This window comes from Passer montanus, unplaced genomic scaffold, assembly GCF_014805655.1.
Source record: "Passer montanus isolate IOZ18808 unplaced genomic scaffold, ASM1480565v1 scaffold11, whole genome shotgun sequence".
In the NCBI taxonomy this organism is placed as follows: Eukaryota; Metazoa; Chordata; class Aves; order Passeriformes; family Passeridae; genus Passer; species Passer montanus.
The window spans coordinates 16113035-16134317 of NW_024357613.1; the positions used below are offsets into that span (position 1 = coordinate 16113035).

Here is a 21283-nt window from a genome sequence, read left to right on the forward strand (position 1 = left end):
ACCAAATGAAGTTTTTTAATGTGCATGACGTATGCCATATAAAGTGTATTGCCTGAGATAAAACAGCACAGAGTCCAACTTGAAGTATTTTTCTCAGGCTTTTCCTACAAAGTCATGTTTCAAGAATTTACTGTATTTATCTTCATTATTTATTTCTCTTCTCCAAAAGGCCCAATGGATCACCTTGCTCACTATGTCTTCAGCAGCAAATTCAAATCAGCCTCTTCCCTCCCTAAATATTCAAAATTTTCTTGTTCTATCAAGATGTCACTCAATCAATTTGTATCTGTTGCACTCAGAGCAGAGAACTGCAAGCAGAAAGTGGAGGTCAGGTCTGACTTACCAAATGAGTTTGACTTAAACAAGAGAAGGGAAAAAAAGAAAAACAAAATTGTGATGGAAGATTTTCACTGCTTTGAAGCTTTTGTGAACAAAAAGCAAAAACGTCTGGCAAGCACACAATGTACCTTTTCAAGTATGTAAGTAAACACAAATTTAGGAAAAGCTTTGCTTTGCACAAACAGAAATTTTTGGGTTTTTTGTAACATGTTTGAGAACTTGGAGAGAGTTGCAAGCTCTCTGCCTTCACTATAAATGTTGCATGTGTTTCTGCACTGAAGGTAAAGAGGCAACCGAGACCAGGGGCAGTCTGCTGGGAAGGTTACAAAACTCTGTTTGCAGAGAATTTTATAATCGGGCAATAATTTGTTACAAGTCTCTAAGATCCACAAGAGGAATCTATTGCTGTGCATATTTAGAAAATTTTTTAAAGAGAGCAGCTTATCAAAGAAATGTGTAGTCTATTAGCACATAATTAAATTTTTATTTATTTCCAATTCCACCTTTTGCTTCCCAGTTACTCTCCTCTGTAGTAGGCAATCATGCCAGATGCAAAGTATCATTTCTGACTTTCAGAGATGAGTTGAAATTTGGGATTCCTCTCTATTTCCTCTGCTGCTTTTATTTCTTGTTGCTTTTCTTATCTGCTCTCACAATGTTGCAAGTGCTCATTTACTCAGGAATGCATTTCTTAAACTACTTCATCCCAATGAAAGTATGAACAAAAAAATTCATGAGTGAGTTAAATTTTCCCAGACTTTGAAGTGACTTAAAGTTGACGTACTCTTGAGAAATAACAACATATGAAGTACCTTTCTATTTTTATATAGACACATAATGTGATTTCTAAGCAGTAAACTAAAAGCTGTAAATAGTAAAGGCCTGCTTGACCTTAGCTGTGACACCCTACCTGACATCCCCTATAGATCTGGTATCAGCACAGTGGTGGGTACCAGAGTAGTTGAAAGGGTGACGGGAGAATACTTTAATTATGAAATCTCTTGGTGGTACAGACTTAACCAGTGCAGGTGTGTAGGCTCACCACTACTACACTGCACTTTCCCTAACATCCTCTTGCCATCCCTGACCTTTCTGCTCAGGGCTGAGACCATGAAAACACAGATGAGGGAAGATGTGTCGCTTGCAGTGCCAGCCTGGCCCAAGCGTGGCAGTACAAAGGGACAGCCAGCGCAGGCACCAGAGGACACCTAGAAGGGTTGTTGACCTGGGAGAGGCGGGGGTTAGAAACAGAATGCAGAGGTGAGGAGAACCTGGGACTCAGCAGCGGGTGCAGTGGGACTGGATGAGCTGTGCAATGAGCTCAAAGCTCAGAGCCAGCTGGGATGGGCTGTGTGACCAGAGATCCTCCTGGCGAGCCAGCAGCGCCGGTGGAACAGAGCCTTGCTCCTGGCTGCTGCTCACAGCCAAACCCATCTGTCAGCAGATAGTTTTGAAACTTGCTTGCAAAGTGCTCTAAGCCTTTCTAGTATCAAACTGCCTCCAGGCTGACACCCTGCTATTGCTATAAATTATTGTGTTATCTTAGAATGCAGACTTTTATGCAGGCCATACAAAGGATCTAAACTCTTCTGAAGATCTATTAAAGTGCCTGTATAATGCTACATCATTACATTTCAATGGTCAATATCTTAATGTTTGCCATTTTGTATGCAATTCCCTCTTTTTAAAGAATATTTAGCTCTACCAAACAATTGTTGGGATTGCAAAGGACACAGTAAGTAGAGTAAGCAGAACATTGGTCTGTTCAATGCATGTGATCATTTGTAATTGCACAATCAAACACATTTCGTATAGAAACCTTTCCTCTGACACTGGAAAAATAGAAACATACCAAGATGCATCAGCTTTGCATACAAGAAGCAACAATCTCTCTGTAGGATCCCAGCTTCATCTTTTGGAAAGTATTTAGTAAATGAGGTAAAGGAATGTGAAATGGGAGACAATGATTAAGACTTGTTTAGATTTCCCTGGAAAATGTGACTTTACTGTTGCGTTGGTGTGACGGATTTCCTACGTGGTGCTAGTTAAGTCATGTGAAGCTAATTTACATGGACTGTGAATGTTTTTCGCTCTAAGAATGGTTCTCATTTTGGGGAGCATATTGGATCCGGGCTCAGATGTGCAGGAGTCTGGAGCATCCATTCCTGGGCACAGGCAAAATCACAGGGATTGTGATTAGCATGCGCCACCACCCTGCTGCACTCTGAAACCCACACCCAATTACCCCAGAGCAGGTGTCCCAAGGAAAACCTTGGCCCCTTTGTACTTATACTTCCCAGAAATTAATATTTTGTTCTCAGCAGAGTCTGAAGAGGGTGAGGTAAATAACATATTGAATAAAAAGCTTAAATTCAGCCCCTAAGCACCTGCTTGTCAAATGAGCTCTGTCCAGTCTATGTGCTGAATGAGGGTCCTAAGGAAAAAGAATTAAAGATCATTAAATTAGACAGGTTCTCAAAAATGTAAACTCGCATCCATTTTTAGTGGATAATATTTGAAATTCTATGCTTTCAGTGCTTTTGCTATTGAAAGCTTTCTAAGAAAAGTGGAAAGTGAACGGGAAGGGAAAGAGGAAAGCCAAGGCAAAAAGGAAAGGGAAGGGAAGCCTTCTTCCTAGGTCCCCTCACAAAGTCTGAAAAAGTGACTGTGAGCAATACGGGGAATCATTAGAGAAATAGAATGGATCCTCAAATTCTTTTATGCTGTTTTGGGAACAAAAGGGCTGGTTTAGGACTTCTTTAAAGCAGGGAGCTAGCAGAATGGTGCTTTTCAGACCTCACCAGACTTGGTTAGGCTTGCTACTATGCATGGATTTTCAAAAACAAACACGCCCGTATACTAAATCCCCAGGGGATTTTCTTCATGTATTCATGCCTTTATCAGCCGATCTTAAGATCAGCTAGCGCGTACCAGCAGTACTACCGCCACTTCAAACACCGGGAAGACAAGAGGAAAGCAACAGGAGCTTTTGTTGAGCCAGCGGAATGAATCGGCAGCTGGGACTGGGAAGCAGCAGCGCTTCGTGCATCCCAGTCCAGTTAGGCAAAAGCAGCTCCCAGCGGTTCTCTGCGATCAAACCATTATTTCTTAATCGTTCACCTGTGAGCTGTGCCTACAGAGAGCCCGGAGGGGCTGTCAGGAACAGAGCCCGGCCGAGCGCGGGGCGCAGCCTCACCTGGCAGCGGCGCCGCGGGGCCGGGCCCCGCCATCACCCCCCCTGCCCGCTGTCCTGCGTGCTTAAAAAAAAACAAAAGAGAAAGAAAAAAAAATAGGTCTAGTTATAAGGTAAGAGATTTTTTTTTTAAATTTTTAAAAATTGTGTTTTAATTTGAGCGCCGCTAATTGCTGCGTGCATGCGCAATTCGCTGGTTCCCGGAGCGCACCGGGCACTGGCGTCGGCGCGGGCGGGACGGAGCGCGGCTGGAGCGGAGCGGAGCGGGCGCGCCGGGATGCTCGGCAGCCCCGGCTTCAGGCGGGCAGGACAGCGCTGAGGGGCCGGGCTGAGGTAGCGGTGGGCTGGAGCCTTGGAAGCTGCACCTGGTGGGGCTGTGCTGTGCGGCTTTCCCTCGCGAACCGCGCACCGAGGGGTCAGGGAAGGATAACCGCAGCCCGGAGACAGGTTTGGCAATTCTCATCTCTCAGCTGAACGCTGCTTCGCCTTCGCTCTCAGATACTGTGTGCCTGCTTTCTGTGCATCCCCCTTCCCCTGCTCTAACCTCCGGAATTAATGTGGATGCTACTGTTGTGCAGTCTGAAAGGATGTCTGTCGGGTTTTGTTCTTAAAGATCTTTAGTGTATTTCTTACGTGACCAGTGTGCTGGAAAGGTGGGGGGATGCTGAGTTTAGTAAGTGTTCATATTCCAAAATACTACCTTATTCACTGCTCAGTTGGAATAAGACCCTTTCAATACAAATGAACTGCAAACTGGATTTCAATTTTTACAAAATCAGTGTAAGAAACAAAAGATAAACTGTTGTGGATTACAAGCAATGTGTTCTCCTAAGGAAGAAAACATTTCATTTACTTTCAGTATATTTTGGACACTATCATGCAGTTTAGAAGCAGCAAGAATATTAATTTGCCTGTTATATAGTTTGATACAATCAGTTTCCAAAAGTTAATTCAGCAATGAAGAACATGAACTTTTTTGCACTTTGAGTTTGTATGTTAGGTACCCACAAAAAATTGTCTTTAAGTTTACTAGAACTTTTTTAAACAAGTTTGTATTTGTTTTCAAAGTTGACCCTGTGCTAAACTGAACAAGAAGTTGGAAAGTTCTATAGTAAGGTCATTCAGACATTTTTCTCATTCCTTACTTACATTTAAAATGTAATGCATAGTAAGGAGAAAGTAACACAGATGTGCTTTATTCTTTTTCTTGCCATGGGATCTGATCTCGTTTTCATATTTCTTCTCCCAGTTGAGATGGATATATGGGAAGTAGTGAAGCTGATGATTCGAAAGTGTGACCTAATCGCCTAATTTAAGTCTTAGGCCCGACTGTTTTGTTTCCTAGAGAGTCTGACTGTCTTTTGTTTCTCTTTGACTTCAGCTCAAGTTGTAAGTACTCAGAACTAGCAAAATTCAGCCTTTTGGGTATATCAGCCTGGCCCTAAACATGGAAGCACTGGGAAATAGTCCTGACATGTGGAGGATTTCCCAGTGGCTGTAGAAATAATCTTCAAAATCAGCTGTTGTACATTAAACAGAGGGAAAAAAAAAAAAAAAAAGGGAACTCCTTTATTGAGTTAAACCATCTCTTGCTGGTTTTCATTGTCCTGGGATTACAGACTCTTGCATCACTTAATGGGCAGCAGCTTTCTAGCTACCACTAGGAAGTTGTCCAGTCTCTCTAACTCTGCATGTACAGTAGCAAACTTTGGGTTTGAAGTGGAAAGATGAGTTTGCAAAGACATTTGCTTTCCCAGTGGAAATTCCCTTGGGATTGCTGTGTGAATGGCACAGAAATGCTGTTGGCCCCTCAGGAGGAAGCAGCCTTCATGAGCCCTCAGTCAGCTGATCCTTAGAGTGACCAAGTCCTCATTAATGTATTTGCCTTAACCCTCACTTACTGGCCATCCGTGAAATGGGATAGAAGTCATTACACCCCATAGCAACAGACTTTTTGGAATGTAAATGGCAAAGTAAGGTACTGCAGGAGTGGGAAGTCACATGGCTTTGTGCTAGAGCAGCAGTGAGAAACTCTGTGGGTCTCCAGGCTGGGACTCAATTAACAAGACCCCCAAGAGACCTCACCTGCTTGCCTCCTTTACATCACCTTTCTTCTGACTGCTGTTCCTCCTGCTGCCAGTTTTGATAGCGAGAGAAATAGCTTTCCACTTCTCCACATTGCCCTCTACATTAGCCCCTCCTTTGAGTGCTTAATTAAACACTGGGAGACACCTTGGGAAGCTTGGCTTTGTTTGTTTGCAGAGCAGGGGGTTAAAACAGGCCAACACAGCTGAACTATGGTGCTGAAATATTGGTGTGTATGCAAACCATGCTAGCAGCTTCTGGCCTTTCAGGGCATCATATGACTTGCCCTGCTTTCCCAGGATTTCCATGTGCAGGTGAGAGCTCATTTCTTTGCTAGAAGTGGAAAAGGTTGTACGAGTACCTGTGATGTTTTCTCATCTTGCTGGAAGTACAAACAGAAAGGGAGGTACACACACTGGTATGATTATCAGTAAATGTTTGGGGGGCTATTTGCTTTTGCATGCTCTGTTCCACTTGGAAGTGGATATTTTTTTGAGAGGAGCCATGACTAAAGAAATGAAGGCACATCACTGGAGGGATAGAGTTGTAGCTGTCAGCATCCCACTGCACTTCTATTGATTGATTCATAGCTTGGAGGAGGGAAGGGGAAGCAGAAAGACTGTGCAGTGAAAACACTTCAGCACCAAACCTAAAGGCAGGAGGAGAGGGAGAGCCTGGTTATTGCCCATCCCCTCCTACATTCTTCCTTGCTAGCTACTTCCAGCACACCATTCATGAGAGTTGTTAAAACTAATTCCATAGTTGCTCTTCCTCCAGTCTGATGTCTGCTTTCTCTGCAACTGAGACTGATTGCTGGAAGTTTTCAGGCTCCTGCCTCCCCAGCACGGCTGCCAGCAGAGCTCTCCCGCTGCCCCAGCACTGCCTGGTGTGGCTGTGAACAGCTAAGGCCAGTGGGGATCCAGGAGAGGCTGCTCCCTATGCAGCAGGGACCATGTCAGCTTGCAGCAGTAGCTTCCATACTCCAGCATCCTGCACCAGGCCAGTCAGGCTTCTTTCTTTGTAGAACAAAGTCGGAGCAGCAGCATCCTGGGGTGTTTGTTTGTAACTTAGGCAGTTAACAGCTGCACACAGTCATCACACCTGAGGGTTTCCTGCTTATTTATACAGTTCTGCAAGGGGTAATGTGCCTGTCTTGAGTACTGGACCTGTTCCTCAAATACTGCGGGGAGGACAGATAGTAAGGAGAGGGAGAGAGCACCAGGACCTCCATGGCAGCATGTATGCAGGGACTGACTCGGGCTGCAGGCTTTGGCATGGGTAAAAGAGATGCCACACAGGCTGCAGCAGAAGGGCAGGGAGTACAGTCCCTCTCTGGGCAGGGAACTGGATCACATCTGCATGCTCCATTTTGGGGACATTCAGCCAAAGCCCCGAGACTCTTACTGATGAATGCAGGTTATCCAGTTGTATCCAAACATTTCTCATTTCTTTTTCTAAAAAAATCACAAACCAAGACACCACAGGCGGGAACTGGGCTGGGGGGTATCAAATTGTTGGATTGTCAGTGTTTTGGCTGTACCTAATGTTTCAGTATTAAAGGTTTTGTTTGTTTTGATTTTGATCCTGAATGCAGGTGCTGTCAGCCTCTTGACAGTCCAGAATGCAGTTGCTCTGGCTAACACATTGAAGACCAGGTGCTGGGAGTCTGAAGGGCTTTTAGTGTTGCATAGGAGCCCATGTAGATCGGTGTTACTTAGCAAACATGAGCAGCGGCAGTCAGATGAGAAGCCTGATAGCAGCAAATGTGCTGTGAGGGTCAAGAGGGGATAACCTCACCTTGCAGTCCTGCTGAAATTCCAGTTTAACCACTGAGGTATGAAAGTTGTACAAAGATGGAAAAGCGGGAGAAGCTTAAACTCAGCTTTATTTTAGTCTCTAGAAGTAACACTGAAAAGGTATAGATTTTTAAATTACTTTGGCAATTAACACATACATTTGTGTGCTGCCTTCCAATTCCTCCCCACAGACCCAGATATTAGAAGCAGTTCCCATAGACATGAAAAACAGAAGTATTGTTAAGTATCTTCTCTGAAAGTTGGCTTGTCACATCTGAGACATGCAGTTTCCCTGTGCTAAAGCTGAGGCAGAATGAAGTGCTGAATGTTGCTTTATTTTCCCAGAAGGGCCAAGCTGGTTATTCCCCACTGCTAGCACTCCTGCAAGGCAGTGACAGGGCTAATAGGCTTTCTTCTCTTGCTCAGCCTCATGACTGGCATTTTCTTGTCTTAGTTTAACTGATATTTGCATTTTTTCCAGTGGCTTTCTCAGTAGTATTCCCCAGCAGACTCTCAGGTAATCAGGTGGAACCACGTATGGTCGGTGCATTATTTTGCACTCTGCTAAGCAGCCTCGCTGGGGTGTACTGCCTGGAGCAATTGCTGGGTGAAAATCACATGTGCAGGTCTAGGAATTACAAATCAAAGACAGTTTTCTAATCATCTCTAGGCTTTTGGGTGTCAAGATTTTTTTTAAGTGGTTTTCTGGGTTTTTTTAATTTATAGGGGTCACCTTAAAATTTTCTTGTGGGACAAGGAAGGAAGGCTGGAAGCGTTCTTCTATGTTTGTGACTTTGGAAGATGTCATTTAGAACACCACCAGGTTCGACTACACTGTTCTGTCATGGCAAACAGTATTTTTGTGGAAGGGTACATGCTATTCCTTTAAAAACGTAGTCTGGGGGAGATGAGGAAGAGTTCTTCGCTGAAACATTTGCATGAAGCACTGAGACAGAGTAGCCAGGGAATATATTGCATGCTAATAAAGTTCCTTCTTCAGTGTGAAAAGTGCATGCTTTGTGAGTGACAGTGGGTCTTTTTTTACCTTTTGACATTCTAACTTGACCAATAATGAGGCGTCCACCAGCATGCCTTTTCAGTCCTTTCCAAAGAGCTGCCACAACTAAAGAGACTTTTCTTTTGAGAATAATCTGTGACCCAGCAAGGTTGGCTGCAATGTTTGTTTGTTTTTCTCTCTACCGCTGGTTCCTACTATTCTCTTACTCCCACATCCTATCCGAGTCTTGTTTTCAAATGCATTCTTCAGCCTTCTCCTTCCCTACCTACTGCATCCTGTGTTCTGCTTTCTGACTTCCTTCTCTTTTCTTGTGGCTTTTCTTTCCAGTTCCTTTTGATTCTGGTCCCCCAGGAGCAAGGAGTGAAACATTAACAGTTGCTGAGTACAGAGTTAATCTGGCTCTTGCTAGGAGTGTAGAGTTCAGGTGAGGGCTCTGGGAGACAGCCTTTGTGTATGGCATTGTGCCCCGGGGCCCTTGGCATCACTTCATTGCTGGAGTAGCAGAGAGGAATGTATATCTGTGCTCCACCTGCTGTCATCTACAATCCAACATGTAAGAGAAGAAAATTGATAAAAGTTGATTTTTGCTAAGATATGGATGTTCCAGTTGCTGCAAGTTAATTGCCAGGCGTTAATTGCTCTGCTATTACCACCTGGATGTGCATCTCAGTTATAGAAAGGAAGTTGAGAAACTTCAGACGTAGGGTAAGCAAAGCAAGCGGATTTGAATTATCTCGTGTCTTTTTAGAGGATGTGGGAACTGTAGGTGCTATTACAGTGGTTTGAAAAAAATATTATTTCACAGTAAATTCAGTGTGCATACCTGCATCTTTCTAAGTCAGACTGCTTCTTTTACAACAAGGCTCTTAGATTGGTCGGGATGCATCCCTGTGTTGTCTGTACTCTTTCAATTTAGGATCACCAGCCTCATAAATCTGTGTTTAGAACACGTGCAGGAACTTCCTATATTGGTGTCAACAGATTCTGAATATATCACAGTATAAAATAGTTATATTATTCCATGTTGCATGGCTAAGGCTGGGTAATGTATGCCTTTATTATCTTTCTGAGGAGAGACCTAATTTGGATATATGGTGAGCTTTTATATTGTATGAAAACGCAGCTTTAGAGGCCATACAGAGAAGAACACTTCCTAGATGAGGGCAGCTATAGCCAAAGGTTTGACTATGAAAACGCAGCTTTAGAGGCCATACAGAGAAGAACACTTCCTAGATGAGGGCAGCTATAGCCAAAGGTTTGACTAGTCTGATCCTTGTGGTTCACAACATCTACTAAGTGAAATACAGAAGAAGAAACCTTTTAACATAATAGTCACTGTGCTGGAAAATTTATCTTCCTGCTAATTTCATATGCCTGTGATGCCCAGATGGTTATCAGTTGTGTGCTACTGTAATCTTCTGTCCTGCTGGTTTATTTGTAACCAGGATTGGTCTGTTTATGTGTGGCTGCATATGACAATTAGTTTAAATCTTTTACCTTATTTTACAGATTTTTCTGTATGCAAGACATAAAGAGGAATCCACTTTGTAAAACAAATTTGGTATAAATGTATTAGTGAGTAGACAATACCTGTCCTGTTGGGATATCATATACTTTTACCAACATCATCCTAACAGAGAAATAAATGTAAGGAAATTAAAACCTGATGTATTTGTTACCTGTACACATAGAAAATTGTACTGTGTTTTGATAATTCAAATTTAAAATCTAGATGATTTTATGTATTTTTTTTAAACTTCTGTAATTCAAAATACTTGGTTTGGGAACACAACTGTAGTAGGTAGTTATTTCTTAAAGACTGAATAAAATTAAAAAATTAATTATTAATTAATAAAAAATAAGCTAAAATAAAGGTGATTTTAAAAATAGAGAGATACACACGCAGACATATATATACATCTTAGTCTAATGCATCTCTTCTAACTTGTTTCAGGTTGAAGAAACTTCTTGAGCAGGAGAAGATCTATCAAGCCCGGAAGGAGAAGGAGCATACAAAGAGAATCAATAAACTAAGAGAAGAACTAGTCAAGCTCAAATCATTTGCACTCATGCTGGTGGATGAAAGACAAATGCATATTGAACAACTTGGTCAGCAAAGCCAGAAAATACAGGACTTAACCCAAAAACTAAAGGAAGAAGAAGAAAAGCTTAAAATTATTAGTGCAAAAACAAAAGAAGATGGACAAAAACTGATGAAATTAGAGGCAGAACTTGAACACAAAACGTCATCATTTTGTCAAGAACATGAGGAGATGACTGCTAAACTGGCTAATCAAGAGTCACAGAATAGACAACTAAGGCTCAAGCTAGTGGGGTTGACTCGCAGAATAGAGGAGCTAGAAGAAACTAACAAAAATCTTCAAAAAACTGAGGAGGAACTTCAAGAATTAAGAGATAAAATAGCCAAAGGGGAATGTGGGAACTCTAGCTTAATGGCAGAAGTGGAAAACCTCCGCAAGCGCGTGCTTGAAATGGAGGGGAAAGATGAAGAGATCACAAAAACTGAATCCCAGTGCAAAGAGCTGAAAAATAAACTGCAAGAGGAAGAGCATCATAGCAAAGAGTTGAAACTTGAAGTGGAAAAACTGCAGAAAAGAATGTCAGAATTAGAGAAGCTGGAAGAGGCTTTCAGTAAAAGCAAGTCGGAATGTACTCAGCTACACTTAAACTTGGAGAAAGAAAAAAATTTGACTAAGGATTTGATAAATGAGTTGGAAGTGGTGAAGACTCGAGTGAAGGACCTTGAGACATCTGAAAGCAAGTTGGAAAAGGCTGAAATAAGCTTAAAAGATGACCTTACGAAGCTGAAGTCGTTTACTGTAATGTTGGTTGATGAGCGAAAAAATATGATGGAAAAAATAAAACAGGAGGAAAAAAAGGTTGAGGGCCTAAACAAGAATTTTAAAGTTGAACAAGGGAAAGTTATGGATGTAACAGAGAAATTAATAGAAGAAAGTAAGAAATTTTTGAAACTGAAATCTGAAATGGAGGAAAAAGTATCTAGTTTGACAAAGGAAAGGGATGAGTTAATTGGCAAACTGAGAAGTGAAGAAGAAAAATCATCTGAATTAAGCTGTAGAGTTGACCTGTTAAAGAAAAGAATTGATGGTATGGAGGAAGTAGAAAGAGAAATTACAAGAGGTCGAACTAGGAAAGGAGCAGAGCATGGTTGTCATGAGGACAACAAGATTAAGGAACTCACCATTGAAATCGAAAGATTGAAAAAACGTCTCAAACAACTGGAAGTGGTTGAAGGAGATTTGATGAAGACTGAAGATGAGTATGATCAGCTAGAGCAGAAATTTAGGACTGAGCAGGATAAAGCTAATTTTCTTTCTCAACAGTTGGAGGAGATGAAACTTCAGATTGCCAAAACGAAAGCAATAGAAAAAGGTGAAGTGGTGAGCCAGGAGGCAGAGCTGAGGCACAGGTTTCGTCTGGAAGAGGCCAAAAGCAGAGATTTGAAAGCAGAAGTTCAAGCACTTAAGGAAAAAATCCATGAGCTCATGAACAAAGAAGACCAGCTTTCTCAGCTCCAAGTCGATTATTCAGTTCTACAGCAAAGGTTTGTGGAAGAGGAGAACAAAAACAAGAGCATGGGGCAGGAAGTTTTGAACCTGACAAGAGAGCTGGAGCTTTCTAAGCGTTACAGCCGTGCTCTGAGGCCCAGCATGAACGGGAGAAGAATGGTTGATGTTCCCGTGACGTCCACCGGCGTGCAGACAGATGCTCTAAGCAATGAAGCAGCAGAAGAAGAAACTCCAGCAGTGTTTATAAGGAAATCCTTCCAGGAGGAGAATCATATAATGAGCAATCTGCGACAGGTAGGTCTGAAAAAACCCATGGAGCGTTCTTCAGTTCTTGAGAGATATCCTCCGGCAGCAAATGAACTTGCTATGAGGAAATCCTGGATACCATGGATGAAAAAGAGGGAAACTGGGGCTCAGACAACTCCTGATAAAGGAGCCCGAACTCACAGTAGTCCAGCACATCCCGGGGAGGTTGTCCTTTCACCAAAGCAGGGTCAACCTCTTCATATTCGGGTGACACCAGACCATGAGAACAGTACAGCAACTTTGGAGATAACCAGTCCATCTGCAGAGGAATTTTTTTCAAGTACCACTGTCATTCCTACTTTGGGAAATCAGAAGCCACGAATAACCATCATTCCCTCTCCAAATGTCATGCCACAAAAAGGAAAAGGCAGTGAAAGTCCCATGGGCCCAGATCGCTCCATGTCTCCAGTCACTATAACAACATTCTCCAGGGAAAAGTCCCCAGAGGGAGGGAGAGTACCCTTCGCTGACAGACCTGCATCACCAATTCAGATCATGACTGTATCGACATCTGCAGCGCCGGCAGAAATCTCCGTCTCTCCTCAGTCACAAGACATGACCATGGGCAGAGCTGTCTTCAAAGTCACGCCAGAAAAGCAAACCGTCCCGACTCCAATCCGCAAGTACAATGCCAACGCCAACATTATTACAACAGAAGACAACAAAATCCACATCCACTTGGGCTCCCAGTTCAAACGTTCCCCCAGTGCCGTGCCCGACGGCACGAGCCCTGTGATAACAGTCCGACCGGTGAACATCGCGGCAGAGAAGGAGGTGGTCACGGGTACTGTCCTTCGATCACCTCGGAGCAACCTGTCCCCACGACCTGCAGCCAGCAAGGTGACAAGTACTATCACCATCACGCCTGTTACAACATCTTCCACACGAGGAACACAGTCAGTGGTAAGCAGTGTGATATCATGGTGTGGTCTTCATGGTAGGGAGAAGGACAAACCGTAGCTAGGGTTTGAGACACCAGCAGGGAAAATGGGAGGGGTGAGGAGAAACTCTTGTCTTCCCTACATTTCTTCCAGGCTCAAGCTTAATTATATAATCAGAATTTGCCCAATTCATGTATTTTTGTACCGGTGTTGGACGCTGGTACACTTTTGGTATTATCTCCCAAAGCAGTTAACTTCCAGAGGAAGTCCCTTCAAAGTTATTTTCATAATGGCAAAATCCAGCAAAATTACAAGTGAGAGACAGAGGGACAAACAATGATGAGCATGACAGAGCAGGAAACTGTATTTTTATTTTTTATGAGTGCAATATCTGAATTTTGAAAATATACCTCATGGATTTTTGGCTCAGCTGGCAAGTCTTTAGACTCTGATGTGCAGGGTGGCATTTCTTTGATATAATCCCATGATCCTTATATAGTTCAGTTAATATCTGCTATATTACTGAACTCCAAAATAAATAAGCAGACATGTTATCATTGCTTACAGCTTCAAGCCTCTTTAGCCAGTGAATAGTAGAGCTTTTTCTGTTCCTCTGAACTTCTGTAAGTGCTGTATTACAATAGAGCTTTGTGTAGCTTTTTTTTTTTTTTTTTCTTTCTCTTTGGGCTTCTGTGGTGGTACTCCAGCTTTTTCATAGTGAAAGACTTCTCATCTCTGTCTTTAACCATAGTGGGCAGTATTTATAGATAGTCCTCTCCCAGTTTAGTACTGGACATATGTTTTTATTACTTGAGTTGGAAATACCCTGGGAAAGAAGAATTTGACCAAAACAGAAAACCAACAGTATTGGTACTGTATTAGTCCAAAAACTTACTTAGCTAGACAGAGTCTGCAACAGATGCTTAGGGGAATATTATTTTGAGTGGGTAAACACACAGTAATGTTTCCCTCAGCGTCTGTTCCCAGTTTTTGGCAATAGGTGGGTATTTCTCTCTGAACCAGAGCCTGTAGCCACATCTTTGTCTTTAATAAACCATGGCAGAGTTTTCTTCTATTTATTCTTTTAATTGCTTTTTGAACTCATTTACACTGTTGTTTCTACAACATCAGGGGGCAGTGAATTCAGTTGTGGGCTTTGGGAAAAGCTCTTTTGTTTGCTACCTTTTATGCAATACCTTCATTGGTTACAGCCTCTTTCTTGTATCTTGACAAATACTGAATAGTCATCCCCTACTCATTTGTCTGTGCTGCTCGGGAGTCAGCAGAGCCCTACAACATGCCTCGTCAGCCATCTCTTCCCAAGCTGAAATGTCGAAGTGTATTTAAGATACACTTTCACACTTCTGGAGAGAAGCTGCCTTTCCCATTTAAGACTTTGGAATTAAGAAAGCTTGCATTCATCACACAGATCTGTCTGGGATTGCACATACGCTCGCTCTCTCTTCCCACCTATATAAAGTATTGTAAATACTTTATTATACAGTGTTTCCTTACATATTAGAGGAAACTGTTCATTTTTTTAAGTCTTGAATTAATTTACAAACTCCTTTGTCTCTCAGAAGCCTGGAAAACTTTTTTAAAAACTTTTTTCTTTTAACTAGATGTCTGTCTCTACTGTGATGATGCAGTGAACCATGGCAGACACAACTTTTTTTTTTTTTTTTTTTTTCCTGGCTAAAAACTGGTTTCTTTCTTCACTTCATCCTCCCTGATTTGGAGTGTAAGGAAAATAGTTCAGCCCTAAGATTTACTTTATCTTATGCTTTCCTTTGGTTTTTAATTTCCCTAGTCAGCTGAGCAGGCAACTTCGAACAAGCTCAGATATGTCTTTTCCTCCCCGGCCTCTTGGAAAGAAAAAAAAGTGTATTCACCATCTGTTTTGCAAATGACAACTTCACAAACTCACTTCACTGCCCCTAGTCAGAAAACCCAAGCAGTGATCATTTACTCAGTAACCCTAGACGAAACCAACAGATACAATTTTGTGGGTTTAAGTTAATAAAATTGAACAGGACAAACTGATACACAGCTCCTTTCTTAGCTCACTGGTTTTAATTTTTGTCTTAACTCTCCTCACACAAGATGCTTTGTACAATGTATTAATGTCTTTTTTATGGCAGCCTATGGATTTGGATAGTTCCCACAGAAGCAGAAAAAATGGTGTTTAGTCCTCCTTAGCTTGATTACAGTCAAACTCACTCCCAGGAAAATACTTGGCCTATCCTAGCAGACCTAGGAAATGATTGTTTTTTAATTGCAAATGGACCACAGAGACCAGAGGATATGGAGACCAAAATGAGCCTGCTTGTTAGTCTTCCCTTAGCACATTGGCCCAAATTTCTGTTCCCAGGACAGTTCATATCATTTGCAGAAAAAATCCCACAGAATAAACCCAAGTATTCTTTGGGAAAAAACCCCAAAACAGTGGTGCCTACATCCTGTTTGATTTAGGCATTACATTTGGTTATAGGATTGCTGGTGAATGTGGATCTTTGGCTACCATCATGGGTGTCAGTCCTATAATCACTTAATCCCTGTGCTCCCCACCTCCTACAAGCCTGGCACTGAGTGCCAGCTGTTTATGCTGCCAGGGTACACAGTGACTCCAGTGCCATGCAAATCTGCAGGGAGCAGAGGGAATCCCGGCTGCGGCAGAGCCAGCACGGTGGCACCGCACCAACCATGCAGGGCATCCTGTCACCACGGCACGAGGGCCCAGCTGAGAAGCTGCTGGGTGCCAGAGCGAAGGGGACAAGTGTTTGTGTGGCTGTAAGGCCACTTGCAATTGGACAGCACTTAGTTTGAGATTGGCATCTAAATGTAGCTCTGTGTAGGTGTCCCATGTCTGCTCTAAGCTGCTGCTGGAGCTCCTGGAGGTGCAGAGGGCAGCTCACCTGCCTACGCAGAGGTGTTGTGCTGCTGGCTGTCTGCCTGTGGCAGCTGAGACGTGTGGGAGGCTGGGAGGGATAAATGACCCATACCTTTCTGCAGTGGCAGCTGATGGGACACCTCAGATGGCACGAGATGCCTCAGTGTGGGCAACCGAGTCAGTCTGTAGTCTGTGTGCTCCCCATGGCAGCACTGAGGCCTGTGTGCTGGCCTGTGGTGACTGGGGGGTGATGCAGCTGAGACAGGGCTAACTTCTGTGTGAGCTGAATTGCCCACTGGCTCCTCTGACTATATTGCCGAGATCTCAAATCCCAGCCTTTCAGGATAAAGTTACCTAAACATACTTTATTTTAGTGCCATTTTCAGTGCTATCTACCATCCAGCTGCTTATCAGAAGTTTTAGGTCTCCTTGGGTCATCTGTCTTGTCTACCAGCCCTATACATTGCTTGAGTAGCCCAGGGCATTTCAAATTGCACAAGGTGTCTGTTGGTCACTGAACACCACAATTTCTGTCCAGGGCAAGTTGGGGCCTGATCAGGTTGAGAACAAATGCTAAAAAAGCACTTTTTAACTTAAAATATTCCAGAAGCCCGTGTGTGCATGAAAGCAGTCTCTTTGTATGTCAATAAAATGCACCAAGCAGCATCTGTTACAAACTACTCAAACATGCTACGTGTTCTGTATGTTCAGCTTGCTTTTTTCCTTTAATGAGACTGCCTAACCTTTCTGCAACTTCACAGGTTAATACACCTGTGTCTGCAGTGAGAGCTGATTATGACTGCACCATAGCAGATGGCTGTGTTCATCTCGCTCCCAGTAATGTCTTGTGTGACCTCACTGGATCCCTGTTCCAGCACCATGTCTTGCCTTGCCAGCTCAGATCCAGCTTGCATCACCCAGTGTCTCACAGGGCAGCATCTTGGGCACCCCATTCCAGCTGTGTAAGGGTTAGTTTCTGGTTGGAGCCACATTCCTGGACCAACCAGAAGACAGCAGCCTACAGACAAACAGCTGGAAGGAATGATGGAGAGACAGGCAGTCGTGTGTGTTCTCTGCACAGATGCTACAGGCGTGGGCTGGATGTGTTCTCTGCTTGCTGCCCCTTCCCGCGCCCAAGGGGACAGCCGGCTGGGGAGGCACCTTTGTGCCATCTCACTTGGCAAACACAAAATGCTTTTGCAGCTGCCTGGGAAGTAGGCATTAGCTTCCATCAACACGTTAGTAGCTGGAATGAAGGCAACTAAGAAATTTAAAGCAAGTTAGAGTTCTTTTCAAAGTGCTTTTGAGTGATTTAGGCTTGAAATGAGTAACTTGAAAGAGCCCAAATCCTTAGTTAATAATTTACATGTGAATAAAGCTGAAGAAATGCCTGAGATTCCAGCTACTCCATTTGATTGCCTCATGTTTACTCACTGTGGGACTCTTTCAGGGAGTACAAGATGTTTGTCATTTGGGTTCCCTGGGATGTTGACATATTTTCCAAGGCTGATGGAATGCATTTGCATGTTTTGCCCTACAGAATTGTATGGGCCTAACTTGTTTTGACATCTACATGTGAGTTCCATATTAGCCTTTAGACTGCTATTGTAAATGTTGCTTTTAGTTATTGAGAATGGCTTCCTTCCTGTCAGGCAGACAGCATTCAAGTTTTCCAATTGTGATTTTTTTTGAGTGTACACATGGGGTTTTGAACCGTTCTTAGAAGATTAAGGAATGGTTTTCCTTTGCATGCTCAGGATGCAGACAGAAAGCTCTGATGCCACTGGCTAAAAAACATCAAGAGCATTTTTAAGTAAATGTACAAATGCATGTTGCAGCTGACATGAACCCCCAGTCCTATCTATTTCACCAGTTTAGTTTTACTTTGCTTATATATCATAAGTTGCAGAGTTTAGTCATTTAGCAGATGCGTGTAGCTAGGATTTCAGGATTTTTGGAGAATTGTTCTTTTTTGTCAGATCAGAGTCTTAATCCATAATGTGAAGAGAAATGTCAGTCATATAGGAAATTCAGCCGAGACACTGAAGTTGTCACCATTATCATTTGTGTCTGTATTGCATACTGCAGGAGATAAAGCCCATTTTCCTTCCAGAATTGTCATGTTCATAAGTATTTTCTTTAAGTCATGGTTTATATGGGATAGCTCCAGATTTGAACTTGAAGAGTATGCAGATCATTATCTGTCCAAAGCTATGGGATAGCTTTGGATACTCTTTGGATATTCATTTGGATACTCATTCCATTGGGATACATGGGATAGCTTTGGCCTGGTCTCCAGCTGGGGCTTCAGAAGGACACAGCAGCTGTGTTGGGTCTGCCAGCCCCAAGCAAACCACTTAGGCTGCTCTTTTTTTAAAAAAAAATTCTGAATTACTCAAACTTGAGGATAAGTGTGCTTGCTAGGCTGTTGTTCAGGGCAGAAGACTGGTAGAGATAGTAAAATGGCCGTGTCCACACTGCCTTGAGGTATCCTTGAAGGTTAACAGCTTCACCCTCACCAAAGTTTCTCAAGCTGTGATTTGTGCTTGGACTGGGAAAGCCCTTTCCCACATCCCTCCTGCCACAGCCACAGGAAAAGGAAATCCAGATCTTTTCTTTGTCTCTTTCTCTCCCAACCCCCAGCTCTTCCCAGTGCAGAAATAAGTGGCCCCAGCCATTTTACTTCCCATTTTACTTTGGGAAGTAAAATTCAGTTTTATTTACAATGCTGAGTGATCATGCCCCAGCTCCTAAAATTTGGCAGTTACCCTGGGTTCATCATTAGCCTCACCTGACTATGCTGTTCTGAAACCCGTGCTAACGTCTATACACGATGCTAATACTTTACCTGTCCTGACAGCTAAGCCAATGTTGTAGTAGCCTCTAAGGCCATCCTGAACTGTGTCATGCTGTAGAATGGGAGGTTTGCACAAATTCCCTTCCTTAGGATGTCTTGATTCAAAACCCTGGTTCTCACCTCTGGGAAACTCTTTGATTGCAACTGTGCCTTTGGCCCTACTCTAGCAGTATGGCCACATTCCAAGTGTGAATATTACTTTGCTAATAGACATGATTTGGGATATTGTTGTTTGAGAGGTAAATGAAGAGCCAAAGAAAAGTATAAGATGAGCATGTATGAGAAAAAGTCCTTAATTCACTGCATTTTTCTGTCTCTTTGTTTTGCAGACAGGACAGGATGGGTCATCCCCGAGACCTACACCCACCCGCATTCCTGTCTCAAAAGGTATGAAAGCAGGAAAGCCAGTAGTGGCAGCCCCAGGAGCAGGAAATGTGACAAAATTCGAGCCTCGTGCTGAGACTCAGTCTATGAAAATAGAACTGAAGAAATCTTCAGCCAGCAGCTCTGCCTCCCTGGGCGGGGGTCAGGGCTGATGGCAGTGGCTCAGGGGGTACGTTCTGCAGGTGTTACTGCTGCCATGGAAGTCAGCTCCCCTGTCCGTGTAGTTGTTCACGTTTGCCTGTACTAACAAAGTCCTGCAGCTGTCACTTAACAACAAACTAATAAGTGTGTGCACTGACTACTTAAATAACAAAATCCTTTTGTTTCCTTACTCAAGTTTTAAAAAAAATAAAGGTGTCAAAAAGGCAATTTTATGCCAGAAAGGTTTTCAGTCTAGGAGGGGAGAATGGGTAATTTAAATAGGTTATTAATTATCGGGAATTCTTAATGATAGACTGGGTCACTTTTTAGTAGATCAAAGGAGGTTTTGTCACTTTAACTAGATTGTTTTCCACCTTTGCTGCTGCATGGTCTACTTTCCTTCCTGTTGTAACCACATTACTGAAATGCCACATGGCCTAGGGAAGCAATGCCAAAAGACTTGCCATGCACACTTGAGGTCCTGTTTTAATGAAAGCCAGTACCTCGTGTGTGGGAGGGGAAGAGAGGAAGCATGGGCACCATGTGGCCTCTCTAGGAGCCTCCCATGAAAATCACCATTTCTCAGCGGTGAGCTGCTTTCTCAAGATAGTTACTAAATTCAGGGGCATAGGGATGTTGCACAATGTTTGGCAGCAATTTAATTCTTCCAGAGAGAGTCAACACTTGTAGACAACACTTAGAACCAGGTCTCTTACACACACTGGAATACTGCTAGCTCAGGGCTCAGATGAAGGCTTATGAGCCAGAAGGTGTTTAGTCTTCAGCAAAAACTAGAGAAACACTATCTGGTAAAAATCAATACAATTCATTTGTGCCTGCTCCAAAGACCACTAATGGCTATGAAGCAACTCATTCCATTGACCTGACTAGGTTTTCAGTTTTCCTGGTTGGGTCTTACATTTAAACCTTACTTCCCACGCATCCTTACATCTTAGAGGGTAAGTCAGCACAGCCTGCTGGTGGCAGGAATTGCTACCTAAAGACACAGCTCAGGTACAGACAATGAAAGAGAAAGGCTTTGGTAAGGAAATTACCCTCACTTTTCAGTTGTTTAAAATATTTTGTCATAAAATGAAGACTGCCTTACAATACCATGGTGATTCATAATTTTTCCTTCCCTATTTGTGATTTCCTCATCTGTATGTTTGCATTTTTTAAGCATGTTTTAATGAATTTTTCCAGCATGGAAAAAGTGTGGATGCTGATGATTGTTATGATTGTTTATTTAATAACAGTAGAGTTATTAAAGCACATTTCCATTAAGCGATTGATTTTCACAGAAGAAAGTCACCACCAAAAGAAATGAAGCTGAGCAGACCAATAAATGATGGGTTTGTTATATAATGCTTCAGCCACCTCAGCAAGCTTTGAAGGGCCCAGTGGTCAAAACAGAGAGCAAGGTGGGAAGACCACCAATAAATTATAAATAAAATTCACAGAAGGAAAATGCACTGGTGGGTGAAACACGAAATTTGGTCTGAGAGAAGGTATTTGATGGAAGAACTCTGTCACCAAAGGTCAACAATATTGTATTCAATCCAAGCAATGTTTAGTTTTCCATCTGCTTTGCATTGCTTTCTAATTTCACATCTAGATATGACAATTATCCCATTGTAAAGCTGGCATTTTATTGTTCACATGAAGGGCATTTTTTCTGTGCCACATAAAAAAGTAGGTTTTGGTTTTTTACATGTGTAGCACCTGAAATGCTTGTTAATTTTAAGGTTCTAGTTCCTATGACATCCAAAAATCAGATTAGTATTAGTAGCATTTTTTCATAACTCCTATTCGCAGTACTTCAGATAAAATTGAAAACTGGAA

The 21283-nt window shown here is 42.6% G+C and overlaps 1 protein-coding gene across 8 annotated transcripts in view; it reads left to right on the top strand.

Annotated features, from left to right (window-relative positions):
* Positions 1-21283, top strand: part of FILIP1 (filamin A interacting protein 1) — a 102540-nt gene that overhangs the window by 74501 nt on the left and 6756 nt on the right. For 6 of the 8 annotated variants that reach the window (XM_039726235.1, XM_039726250.1, XM_039726210.1 and 3 more), the window contains 2 exons: positions 10386-13191; positions 19246-19469. In XM_039726235.1, the coding sequence (XP_039582169.1) occupies positions 10386-13191; positions 19246-19452 (3013 nt within the window). In that variant the 3' untranslated portion in view covers positions 19453-19469. Of the gene's footprint in view, positions 1-3798; positions 3980-10385; positions 13192-19245; positions 19470-21283 lie in introns of those variants that run through there. The other 2 variants (XM_039726268.1, XM_039726259.1) reach the window with 2 other exon arrangements.